The sequence below is a fragment of the Capsicum annuum genome, chromosome 11 (genome assembly GCF_002878395.1).
Source record: "Capsicum annuum cultivar UCD-10X-F1 chromosome 11, UCD10Xv1.1, whole genome shotgun sequence".
NCBI lineage: Eukaryota > Viridiplantae > Streptophyta > Magnoliopsida > Solanales > Solanaceae > Capsicum > Capsicum annuum.
In genome coordinates this window covers 27,160,160-27,174,116 of record NC_061121.1, presented here as the reverse complement: position 1 = coordinate 27,174,116, position 13,957 = coordinate 27,160,160, and the positions used below count along the sequence as shown (strand labels likewise).

At 33.4% G+C, this 13,957-nt stretch overlaps 1 protein-coding gene across 1 annotated transcript; it reads left to right on the top strand.

Annotated features, from left to right (window-relative positions):
* The first annotated feature begins 5,519 nt into the window (after positions 1 to 5,519).
* On the top strand, positions 5,520 to 7,260 carry LOC107846968 (protein NEN4). Its single transcript, XM_016691246.2, has 6 exons — positions 5,520 to 6,047; positions 6,124 to 6,170; positions 6,261 to 6,324; positions 6,408 to 6,485; positions 6,600 to 6,779; positions 6,875 to 7,260. The coding sequence occupies exons 1-6, from the start codon at positions 5,595 to 5,597 to the stop codon at positions 6,962 to 6,964; spliced, it is 912 nt and encodes a 303-aa protein (XP_016546732.1). The 5' UTR covers positions 5,520 to 5,594; the 3' UTR covers positions 6,965 to 7,260.
* Positions 7,261 to 13,957: the final 6,697 nt, after the last annotated feature.

The window sequence follows — 13,957 nt, the reverse complement described above, 5'->3', positions numbered from 1 at the left end:
TTATACCAGGTTTGAGCTACATCCTGCAATTAGTAAGCAGCCAACTAGAAGTCATGACCATAATATTTTTCACCTTCTGAATCAAGTAAGAAAACTTCTATAGATCCTCATCAGACTTGGATCTGAAAAACAAAGGAGGATTCATTCGAGTAAAGTCCTGAATCCTAGCTGCGGTAGTATTAGCCACTGAATTAGCTGGGATAAAAGCCTGCTGATTATTCTGAGCTGCTACAGAGTGATCCAGAGTAGTAAATGCAGCTCTGAAGTTGGTGTGAGGGACATTCTCATTTAGGGGATCTTCTTTAACGGGCGGAGGTGCGGGCTGATTCCCGTTTCTTCTGTTAGTATTTTTGGGAGGTATGTTCTATACAGGAAAGAAATATCAAATTATAAATGGATTTCAAATAGAGCTCATGCTAATTCGCATGACATAAATACTGAAAGAAGGGAAATTTTTCCTGAAATGTCTTGTAGCCTCCTGTCTATAAGTGTGGCGTGCTTCACACCCATGCACAAAACTCTACTCAACATATCTTTTAGACTTCCTAGGACACATTAAAACCTTAGGCTCTGATACCAAGTTTGCAACGCCCTGAAAAAACACCTTGGATGCCACACGACGCTTACAGTCCCGAGAGACCACAAGCTAACCCATAAGCTGGTACCTGTTGTGAGCATTGAATAAAACAGATAACAAAATAACAAGTGCGGAATTTAACTAAAAATGCCATAAGATTTTAAATACCGAAACATTCTATTAAAACCATAGTTCAAAAAGCATCTGAAAATAATATTGGGAAGACTGATAATAACAACTGATAAACTGACTAGCTGTCTGAAATAGTCTAAAAAGCCTCTAACTAAGTGAGGAGTTGATGGGACAAACCCCAATTAACTCCGACTAACTGCTGAGCTAAAAGACTGAAATAAATAAAATAGTCCTCGATATATGAGGACTCACCGCTACTACTGCTGCTGGTGTGCTGGAAGGTCTAAGTACGGTTGGGAACCCAAGCGTCTGAACCTATGATATAAGATATCATAGCGCAAGAAACAAGTATCCAATAAGTATTTTAAATGTAATGGTATATGAGATGAGGTTAGACTTAAATGCATGAGTTGTATGCATGAGATAATAACTGACTGAATAGCATGAGATAACTGGGTATGAATGCATAAAAGTTGTAAAATATGAGAATACATGACCAAGCATAAAACATGATTCAGATATAGTCTGTAAACTACAGTATTGAAATACTGATACTGAATAACTGATAACTATATGTTATGGTCAAGCAAACTTAAAACTGAACTTTGTACTAAATACTGAACTGAGACTGTGGGAGCTAGCTATAACTGACATGCCCCAATGTACTATCAGGGTCCAACTTGTAACCCTAGCTAGAAGGGTGTCAGTACTGTGCCATGGATGCTAATATTGGATATGTAGATCCACTAATCTAATATCCCAAAGGAAGAGGGTGTCATGCCTAACTGATGGGGGACCCCTCAAAGTCTACGGTGGTACCGTAGGTCTGGAACCTAGGGACTGCTACTAACATCTCATGCCTACTGACAGGGGAGACAAGTGTCTCATACCTACTGATGGGGGAGACAAGTGTCTCATGCCTACTTGCGGGAGATGCCATACCTACGTTCACTCGGTGCTAAGTTCTTACTCCTAACTAAAAGACACTGATTGCTGGACTAAGCTAAGCTTAATTGAACTCACAACTTATCCTAGTAACTGACTGAATGATATTGCTCATGGTATAACTGAAATCATCCTATAGATAATGAAAACTAGGTAATCGGCTAAATTTTTGGTATTCATAACCCCCAGGACTCGACAACAATAATAATGGGAATATACTGAAGCTTCAAAAACATCATAAGTAGTCATTGTCCAAAACCCAATCATTTAGGCATTTCATCAAACACTTGAAATTCATAGGCTTAAGCATGAGAATTGTTAAAACATGTTATACTATCATAATTGAAATACTAAAATCATGAATTTAGGATTTAACATGTGAACATCATCATTCAAACATGTCAAGGATAATTTTCAATGAAAACACATGGTTACACATAACTTGTAATCAGAATTCATAATAACTTCATGAAAATAACTCATAATACATTTAAAAATCATGGCTTTAAACTTGAAAATGGATTATTGGACTTCATGGGTGAAAATGGCCCATGGGTGATCATCACACATACCTTAATTGATGAATTAGTGAAAGTTCTTGGTGATTTCTTAAAGCTTGAGCTTAAATTTTGAAGAGGCCAAGGTTTGTTCTTAAGAGAGAATCGCTTTCTTTTGTGAGAATTTTGTGTAAAAAATGACAAATAATGCTTTTGGAACCCTAAATCTTGTGTTATGGCTGGATTAGAGTGAGGGAAATGACTCAAATACCCTCTTGGACCCGAAACTCATTAAACTAAACAAAATCAACCAACGAAAAATGCCCCGCGTTGCGATGCTCTGTTGATGTGATATGCGCCACACCGTGTTGCCCCCTACCGATGCGATATTCAATGACCGCGGCTATATCGTGGAGCCTTTCTATTTTGGTCATCCAAACAGGTCTCAAACATCGTCCAAAAAATCCAAAACACACTCTAGATGAACTATCGACAACCTCAATCATGAATCAACTTAGAAACTAACATTCCGAGGTTGGGAAGGTTGAAAATAAAATCATCGAAGTTTAAGGGACTTTGGAGAAGACTACGCCTTAACACTTAGTGAAATTATCTAAGTCTTGGACCCCTTTAACAGGCAATAGTAAGCTGAAATGAGCTTGGATCTTACAGGGTCTTACAATATCTTTTCCTTGAAAACATTCATCCTCAAATGAGACTGATTAAGCTGAGAATACTGAGGTACTGAGAGTACATGCTGAATGTGCATAACTGAAAACATGGTTACACAGCTGAGTCTGAAACATGATATATAAATGAACTGATATGTGAATGTATGCAATGACATGAAGATGATTACATGGCTGGAAATGAGAATTGAAAAAAGAAAATCTAAGGAGAACTGTTACCTTAAGCTGAGTCTGAGTTTGCGGAGAAGAGATGAGGGTACTTGGTTCGCATGTTTGTTTCTGCTTCCCAAGTGGCTCCCTTAACAGACTGGTTATGCCAAAGAACCTTGACCAAGGGAACTTCTTTGTTCCTTAGTCTACGAATCTGACGATCTAAGATTTCAACTGGGATTTCTTCATAAGAAAGGCTATCCTAAACATTTGTACTTTCTAATGGAACAACTACAATTGGATCACCAATACACTTCTTTAACAAAATGAGGTAATGTGTGATATGGTGACATGTGAGAAGTGGCAGAATCAAGATTTTCACTAAGGAGGTTCAGAAATAACATACGAACAAATCGAAGGGGTTCAACATCTACTATATACACATAACAAATAATTTTAATCATATATAAATAATATCATTTTTCGCCCAAAAGAATTCGGATGAACCCTTCCTTTGCCCAAGGATAGGTGTAGCATATGTTGCCTACTTTTTCTCTTAACGTTATTAACTAACGTAAGCCATCAGGAAATTACTTTATTTTGTTGGATTTCCGTTTGCTTCAATTCTAATAACACTAAAATTAGAGCCCCTGCCACACGGGTTTAATATATGTCACTCACTTTATTTAATTTATATGATTCAAATAAAATTTTAAAATAAATTAATTTATTTTATCGTGATTAATATTTTAAGTTGTTAATTATTGTGATGTATAATACTTTCTTTTAATAATGCATTTGGTCTCTTTGTTCAAATTTATGTGATACATAGGTAATTTTGATAGCTAACCCGTTTTTTTAGTGTATTGTAAAATACTTTTAGCTCTTAATTATTGTAAGAAAAAAGGACATGGGCTGGTTATTTAAAAAAAAAAAAAAAAAAGCCTCACATTTGAAAAGGTGGACATACTGTAGCCAGTCGGCGAAATTAATTCCTTTTTTTAGTCATTTGGCCCAATTGAGCACATGCAGTCTCTATACTTATCTTAATTTGTTTTTAAAATATCAAAGGTTATATTAATAAAGATGAGAGCTTAAAATATTTTTTGAATTATATTATCATGAGAAGAATTATAACTATATTTCTATAGTTTTATAATATATAATTTTTAACATTTGAAATACTAAATTGATATCATAAATAATTCAGAGCGAAAATAAAATGCAGAAGTAATTTCAATGGAAAAAAATAAACCCAAAACAGTAACTATTGAAATTGTTTTCAACTTTGAACATATTCATCAAAATACATGCAAGCAGCCATGCAATAAAAAGACAAATCAGGGAAAAACAAAACATGAAAAAGTGAAGTTTAATCATGCGGATGACATACGCAAAGGATTAGTTCATCAAGCCATTTAACATTTTGTATGTATAATTTCTTTAGCCAATCAAATTATTTCATTTACGTACAATGACTAAAATATCTCAAATGCCAAAGCAGGCATGTTGAAAATCTCCCTTGTAATATATAGGAAAAAAAACCATAGAAACCATTAGGAGGGTTTTAATATTTTGTAGTTGACTTTTAAATTACTATTCAAAACGTGCAATTTTTCTATTCTTTCTTTCTTTTCTTATTGTTTTCATTGGACTCCAATCACCAATGTAAAGTTGTAGCTTTCCAGTGAAACTTATTTGACTTCAATAAATATTTAGCTTTCTAGAACTACTTTATAAATTTGTACGTTTTCTTTTATGGTACTTCTTCCGCTTTAATTCATGTGACATAGTTTGAATCGATACATAATGTATAAATTTTAAAATTTGTATCATAAACATATTATAATATTTGTATGATTATAAATTTTTAAAACTTGGAATCCTTAACATGCTATACTAAATTTGATTTTAAAAACTTTCGATTAAAGATAAAATCAGAAGGGCAAAGTTAATTTATTTTAAATTACCATTCTTTTTTAACAGAAGGTATGTCACAAATCTAGAAAGGGGGAATCTTTTTTATACTTTCTAAAAATATCCATGTTTGATTATTAGAAATGTACGTTGATCATTTTCAAAACTGCCGATCGTCATATTCTACTAAGATCATATATAGTAGCATACTAGCAAAATATCCGATAACTAGTGAATTCAATTTTATCTCCAAATAGAAGATGAAGTTAGTATTAGAAAAATTCTCTTTGAATAATTGATATTGAGAACATTTACAGTATATATTTAGATACTTAATTTGGAATATGCAAGTGAATTTTTTGAAATGACGAGGCAATCCAACTAATATCATGGAGATAATACCATTGAGAGAATGTTACCTATCTAACTGGAATTCCCTTAAGAAAGGACATCATCAGATAGAAGCTAAGGACAACTTTGTACAAACACCTAAACTTAGTCTAACTTGATTTACAAGACAATCTACCAATTAATGTCTCTCTTACCCATGAAAGAATATTCTTTCATTTTCCTTCACCATATATATACATATATGTGTGTATAGAGACAAATGGACCATCATTTCCATCACTTCATCAAATAACAAATTATCTTGCAACTTGTTGAACCTCTAAAGGAAAAAGAACAATGGCAATCCCTAACATATCAAGCAACAAAAGGTCATCAGAGATTGTGTTTTTCGACTTGGAAACAAACGTACCATCGAAACCTGGACAGAAATTTTGGGTGTTGGAATTTGGTGCAATGGTAGTTTGTTCAAGAAAGCTTGTTGAACTTGAGAGCTACTGCACTCTTATTAGACCAGGGGAATTGTCAGTTGTGGGATTAAAGTCGGGCAGAATTGGAGGGATCACGCGAAAAGAAGTTGCTGATGCACCTTCATTTGAACAAGTTGCAGACAAGATCTTCAGTATTTTGGATGGTAGGATTTGGGCAGGTCATAATATACAGAGATTTGATTGTGTTCGTATTAAAGCTGCTTTCGCTGAAATTGGTCGCCCTACGCCTGTGCCTGTTGGAATTATCGATTCATTAGGTGTTTTGACCGAAAAATTTGGTAAAAGAGCTGGAAACATGAAGGTAGACATGAACATTATATTCACTCAATATAAAGTTTTATTTTGACCCTTGCTTCTTAAATCATTCTTTATTGTAGATGGCTTCATTGGCAGCTTACTTTGATCTCGGCGAGCAAAAGCACAGGTTAGATTAAAAATCTTAAACTTTATGTTTAAAATTCATGATTTTTCATTAAATTGGATCCTAATTTTGATTATTTATCGTGAACGGCAGGAGCTTGGACGATGTTCGGATGAATTTGGAAGTCCTAAAACATTGTGCAACAGTTCTACTTCTTGTATGTCCATATATTTGCTTACTTTGGCATAGCTTTCCATGTTTGATTATATTTTGCTTAATGTGATTCTTTTCTAATGTTAGGAATCAAGTCTACCAGATTTGTCAATTGGGAATTGTCAAACCACTTCCAGCATTACTACAAGAAGTAGAAGCCAAGTGGTATGCAAATTGATCAAAATGCACTAGCTTTTGTTGGATCTATTTTGAACTAGCAACAATTTAGCGTTCAAGAAAAGAAGAACTTATTTCTTGGATTTGATATTTTGTTATCAGCAAAATTTTCCAAGTTCTCCGATCGATAATAAGTGGCAGAATAGTCCTTCTTCAATAACAACAAGGAGTAGCAAAGGGAAATCTCCATGCAGAGAAGAAACAAGCCGGAAATCTCCTCCATCGCCAAGTGCTATCGGATATCAAAGAGCTGTTCCTTATGCAAGGCAAAGCTTGGGAAAGGTTGAATTTGAATTAACTCTTTATTAAAGAAACTTATATATATGCATGCTGGTATTCATTTTCTGATTGTTGATCTTGGAATTGGGGATAAATAGGTGACTGCAGGTGTGAGGAATTTGTTATGTAAAGCTCAAAACAAGCCTCTAAATACTTTATTAAAGCATTCACAGACTCTTTTCCGATGAGTAAGAAGAACTGATTCTTCTCATTTTAAGGAGCAAGATCATCGTCGATAAGTTTGAAAAATTCAAGGCTATCGTGCATACATGGAAGTTATGGAGCAATTTTTTGTTCCCTGGTTGCTGTTTCTGGGAATTAAGCCACTTGGTTGGAAGCTACGAAGATCACATTAAAGTCCCAGCTGCTAACCTTATCATCTAACCATTTTATATTTTACTGATTCTTACATTTTTTCAGTTGTGGAATTCTGTAAATGTTTGTACATCTCAATGAATAAATTTCAGCTGATATTCTTTGATTCTATCTTTACACTTGTGTTTTCTTTTATTTTTCTCAGTTAAGTAAATATTTCAGTTGCATTATTTTGGAATAGATCTCTAATAAAACGTGTGTGTTCTCTCTTCGATTGTTAATTCCGTAACATGTTGCAACCAGTTGTTAAAAGCTTGTTAATTTGAACGTGGTAAGTAGACTATGAATTCCTAATTCTATCAATTCCATAAATTGAGCAATATTTTTTTCTTTCACAAAAGCGAAAAGGTAGTTTCAGGGCTGTCAACTTAGCTATGGTTCAAATTGGTGTGGCTTTTGACATTCCTGCATATATATGGTGCATGTTCTTTAGGTAAAAGTGAGAGATCTTCGTGCAAGAAATTAACAGGGAAAGAATTGTATCCTGTGGAGATTTTGAAAAGAACTAGGTCTAAAAGCAATGTAGAAGCACTCTGTGTTTCTACGGTTGATCTGTTGGAAATCAGGCAGCAGAAGCAAATATACACGATCTTTTGCATGTAATATAGACAACCAACATAAACACTTAGTTCACTCAAAGAATGCTTAAAAATAATCGGGAATATCTCTTAAAGTATGAGCACATATCTTGAAGCAAATTCGTCTTTGAATCGGTCTTCTACAGTGATCCCAAATTTTGGTGGCAAGTACGAAATAGAATACCCAATTCTTCTTCTTCCTTTTTGTTGAATTTCTAGGCTAGGGATTCTTGAGAAAATTGAAGGAAAGGTGTCATTTAAGTCTTGGATGAAGGATTGGTGGCATTGACCAACTTAAAGGGTTAAACATAATTAGAAAACTTGATTAAGTTAATTGTGGACTTGATTGATATTTTTAAAAATTTCTAATCTTTTCAAAAATATAAAACAACTCACACCCCTCTCCTCTCCAAATCAATAGTATCTCGTCTCTCTCTCGGCAGTTTCTCCCAACCAACAGTTCTGCAAATTTCTCCTTTCAATCTCCGGCGACAAATAGTTGGGCTTAGAGTTTCTTTTCGACTTTTAACAGTCAAGCGACGTGACAACCTTTCTCTTCAGCCACAACAACTTCAAGTTCTTCATCGTCCATTTTCTTCTTTCACAGGTAAAAAATTATGGTCTTTTTAGTTTTGAAGAAAAAGAGTCTGGCGACAAATAGTTGGGCTTTGAGTTCCTTTTTGACTTTCAACCGTCAATCGACATGACAACCTTGCCCTCCTACCATAACAACTTCGAGTTCTTCATCGTCCCTTTTCTTCTTCTACAGGTAAAAAATTATGGCCTTTTTAGTTTTGAAGAAAAAGAGGAACTTGAGCCAACATCGTTTGTAGTATTGGTGAATAATTTCAATATTTGTTGCTTTAATTTGAAATTAGGTCTGAATAAAACCCTAATTTCTGGTATTTCTTCTCTTCTATTTTCGGAGTGAAATATGATTTTTTGTTGTTTGTTGCAATTTTTGAAGTTTGATTTTTGTTGTTTGTGTTTGTAAAAACAAAACAACGATGTTGGTATTTTTTGGTGTTGCGCCCGTTGTTGGGTTAATTTATTCTTGTTCTTGGTAAAAAAGGTGATATTGTTGTTGTTCTATTGAACAAAATCATGCTACTATTTTTAGCAACAGATTAACCTTCTCATGCAATGGATTAACCATCTGATGCAACAGATTTACCGTATGATGCAATGGAGGAACCATCGGATAAAAAATCTAATGCAAAAGATTAACCATCTTATACAACAGATTTACCATCGGATTAAAAATCTGATGCAACAAATTAACCATATGATGCAACATATATAACATTGGATGCAACAGAGGAACTATTTAATTAAAAATCTCATGCAACAGATTAAAAATTTGATGCAACAGATCAACCATCTGATGCAACAGATTTACCATCTGATGTAATAGAGAAACCACTGGATTAAAACTTTAATGCAACAGATTAATCATTTGATGCAACAGATGAACCTTCTGTTGGATAAAATCCTATTAACTATTCCAACAACACATGTCCAAGACTTGATTTTTCTAACTGATCATTCGTCTGTCATGATAGACGACCCTTCTATTGGAAGAGATCTAAATAATATTGATTGTTGATAACAATTCCAACAGATCACTCAGATTTTGCAACAGATGTGTGATATATTGCACAGACCAGTCATCTGTTTCAACAGATGAGTGACCTATTTTTATTGTTTTAATAGATTACTCATCTGTTGTAACAGGTTAGTTATATGTTGCAATAAATCACTCAGATGTTGCAATAGATGTGTGATCTATTACACAGATCAGTCATCTATTTTAATAGATAAGTGATTTATTTTTATTATTTTCAACAGATTACTCATCTGTTGTAACAGGTTAGTTATATGTTGCAACAGATAACCTACCTGGTGCAATAGATATGTGATCTGTTGTAACTGTTATTTTATTGTTGTGCATGTTAGATTTATTGTTATTTCTTTTTAACGATGTATTAATCAATTATAATCTATTTTATGTTCCTGTTAATTTTAGATAATATGGCTCCCAAAAGAAAAGTAACTGAATTATGTCCAAGTAAAGAAACAAGTGAAGCAGTTAGGCTACATCTACCACTCTATGAGCTTGCTTTACAAGCGTTATCTCAACCAGGAGCAAAAGATAATGAACATGGGGAGGAGGAATATTTCAAAAGAGATGATCCAAATGCTAATAGCCCTTCCATCGAAGTGTTAGTCAAAATCTTCAACATTAATAGTTATCCTGTGAGAATGCAATGCGATGGTACCACAGATTTAACGGGTGATTTTATGGTTAAGTTATCCACGGAAAAATCTTTCGACGCCTTCAGAAAAATAATTTGAGAACAAAATTTGGATGTTTTTTTCAGGGACAGCTGCTTTGGGTAATATCTTGATTTGCTAAAGAACAACAATGCTTGTTTTCAAATGAAAATGGTATATGATCTTCTCAATCGTAGGTTTATGTATGAAAACAAATATATGATGGATGAGGTGTGGATAAATTACTATGTCATGCATGTTTGTTTTGGTTGGAATGAGTTTGTCGTAGTTAATGGACTAAAATGTTATCCTTCTTCTCCTTCTCAAGTTATACCTATTGTAACCCAAAAAAAAGCACCCTACACACCCAAAAAAGGCAAATGCAAGTCAAGTGATCATGAAGACTTGGTGTCCCTTGTTTGTCTAAGCTTCAAAACCAAAAATTTGATACAAACATTGAAAGGTAAAAGATTCTCAAAGAAGCACAGGAATTCATTGTCCTTGATTTGGTTTGTACATAATATTCCTTAGGCGAAAGACGTTAACAAAAACATACCACTTGGTTTAATAAATTTTTCTGAGGATTTTGAGGCATTTAACAGCTATACTTGGGGTTATAAAAGATTCAAAATGACTGTCAAATATTTATTGACTCCGTTAGCGCCAAAGACAGTCAACTTATATGGCTTTCCATGGGCTTTCATGGTAAATATTTCTTTTATTATGATATAACATTTTTTTATTCAATAATACTTTTGATTTATTGGCATTATTTTATAGACTTGGGCGTTTGAAGTCATTCCTTATTTGGGACAACAAGCGAATTACCAGAAAGAAGTTTTCTGTCCAAAAATTCTGAGATGGTTTTCGGCCGAAACTGATAAAAATGCAAAATTTCTTGATCTCTTCAACCCCCCAAGAATGTAGTAAGTCTAATTCTAATTAAATTTTTATTTAATTAATAATTTTTTTGAATGATCTAATCATCATTCTAATATATGAATTGATTTATGTTAGATTGTGCATCCTTCGATTATTCCAACTAATCGAGAGTTGAATATGTCATTTTTATTACTTTACGGTATATGCGAACTTTATCGAACCCTAAGGTCATTGAAAAAATAAAAATAGAATTGTTTGGAGCAACAACCATCACAAGAAAAATAATTTTGGAGGGTGGACATGTTATTGTTGATGGTGTTAGTAGTGATGAAGTTGTTAGTAGTGGTAGTGGTGCTCCTGTTGGGGCTAGTGATACTCCTCTTATAGTTTTCAAAACAAACTATTATGAGTATGATCATATTGGTTATATAAATTTTTCCCCTCCTAGCGAATGTTCTGCATGTAAATATCAAGACTGCAAGGCAAAATATGATGTACTGATTAATGATATTAATGTATTAACTGCTTCTGTAAAAGAATTGGCATCTAAAAGGGGTGTTATTCCATCAAATAGGATTTCATATTCATCCACTCCATTAGATATTACGGCTAAGAGGAGAAGAAAGGTAATTTTTAAGGCATTATCAAGCATCCAAAAAAGTGAAATTGCAACTCTGTTGTCTTTGTGTTGCATTATTGAGTAATGTACAATGGCCATAGGAGAGATCATGAGATGAAGAAGGTGAATGTTTAACATCTGTTCCAACTAACAAACAGACGCATATATGTTTCAACAGATAACACATCCGCTGAAAATTATCAAATAGATATATACAGCGATTGCAACAATTGACTAACCTATTGCATCAGATGCAGTATCTATTGCAACATATGTCTCATCTGTTTTAGCAAATCAAATACCTCTACGTTCTATTTTTATTTGTACCAACAGATGACCTATATGTTGCAACAGATAGGTCATCTGTAGGGACAAATTAAATCAAGACTTCCTACTATTTCTTTTTTTCCAAACAGATGAGTCATATGTTGCAACAAATGGTTTACTTATTAGAAATTATAATACAGGTCTTCCTCGTGATTTAATTTGTCCCAACAGATGATCCATATGTTGCAACAGAAAGATAATTTGTTTGCTAAAACAGATGAGTTATCTTTTTTCATTTTTTGTATCTCTGTGATTAGCATTGACAATTCTGGATTTCTGAGTGGATGACACAGTAGAAGCTACTGCTGAACAACATTGACAATATGTTACTTTTTTATGGAAATTCGAAGAAGCAAAAGGCAGAAACCATATGCAAGAGACATTGAATAGCCACAACGACCAAAGCCAAATTTCATAGCACTGGATGAAGAACAACTTATCCATATTGAGTAGATCTTTATAGCTAAAATCTGTCAAAGTAATAACCTCACTCCTCCTTACAAATTGTTGGCATCAAAACTTAAATTGTTGATTTATTTGTTGAGATCTGTATCCATAACAAAATTTTTATATTTCATTTATTTGTTGATTTATTTCATGTAATTTCTGAAGGATTCGATTTATTTTATGTTGTCTATGAATTTTATTTTATCATAAATTTAAACTTATTAATTGAAATGAAATACTAGATTCAAATATTACAACATATAAGGTATTTGTTGCAACAGACGACATATCTGTTGGAAAATATCAAATAGATTTAGACATATGTTGCAAGATGTAGGTCATCTATTGGGAATTATCAAACAGGCCTTCCCACTGTTGCAAAAGATAAACCTAGATAGAAATATCGACATAATGCAACAGATGACCAACCTATTGCAACAGATAAATTATCTGTCAGAACAGATAGAATATCTGTTACAACAGATAGACAATTTGTTGCATTATAAAAAATTCAACTTTTATTAGACATAAAAAATTACCACTACATGTAAAGTGAAGTGACTTGAAATAAAAAAGGCGGAACCCATCGACATCCACCTAAAGTTGCAGCGATCTTTCACTTTGGCACCTCAAGTAGACAGTGTTCATTTTAAACACCTAAAATAAGGCATCAAATGTGTCAGTTTGGCACTTTTTTACCTGTTGGCAGCTCGCGTGTAATTCATCCAGCCGAGGTGCGTTGAACCCCTATTTTTGCTGACTTAGCATCTGATTTGACCCCCAACGATTATTCCTAAATCTTCTTCTTCATCATCTTTTTTTCTCTATCCAAATTCTTCAAATTATTTGTATTTGATTTTTCTTCAACTTTCTTTTTTATTTTTTTCAACTGAGCTTGACAATGTCGAGCTCATCTTCCACTATTTTTGTGATAAAGATTTTTGACATTATATGTGTGGTCATGAAGCTCTATTGAAGACTTCTTGGACTCAACAAAATTCAAGTCGTAGGTTTTTTACTAGTGAGATTTCAAAGGTAATATTTTTTTAATTAATTGGTTAATTATTGACTTGTAATTATTTTGTAATTGTGGTCTTGTTTTTATAGAAATTGGGTGGATATGATTATTTTGTTTGGTATGAAGAACGACACCATTCACAAGAAAATTGTGTAATTTAGGATTTGTTGAAGAAAGTCAAGGCTTTTGAAGAGAAACAAAATTGAGCAAAAAGATACCACATTATGTGCGTTATTGATATTGATTTGGTGTTGTTGGGCACATGGATATTCAAGCCTAATTGCTGAAATTTTCATGGTGGATATTTGCTACTGGTTTGGTGTTGTTGAGCACATGGATATTGAAACGTAATTGTTGGAAAATATCAAATAAATTTGGACATATATTGCAACATGTAGATCATATGTTGGAAATTATCAAATAGGTCTTCCCACAATTGCAATAGATAGACTTAAATATAAACATCAGCATAATGCAACAGATGACCAACCTATTGTAACAGATAAACTATCTGTCAGAACAGGTAGAAGTTACAATAGATAGACAATCTGTTGCATTATTATAAAAAATTCAACTTTCATCAGATTAAAAAAATTGCCACTACATGTAAAGTGGAATGACTTGAAATAAAAAATTGTTATGGTGTTTATGTTTCTATATC

Coding starts and splice junctions, on each gene's coding strand:
- LOC107846968 (XM_016691246.2), top strand. CDS start 5,595: ATGGCAATCCCTAACATATCAAGCAACAAAAGGTCATCAGAGATTGTG. Junction 6,325..6,407: donor GTGCAACAGTTCTACTTCTT/GTATGTCCATAT, acceptor TTCTAATGTTAG/GAATCAAGTCTACCAGATTT. Junction 6,486..6,599: donor CAAGAAGTAGAAGCCAAGTG/GTATGCAAATTG, acceptor TTTTGTTATCAG/CAAAATTTTCCAAGTTCTCC.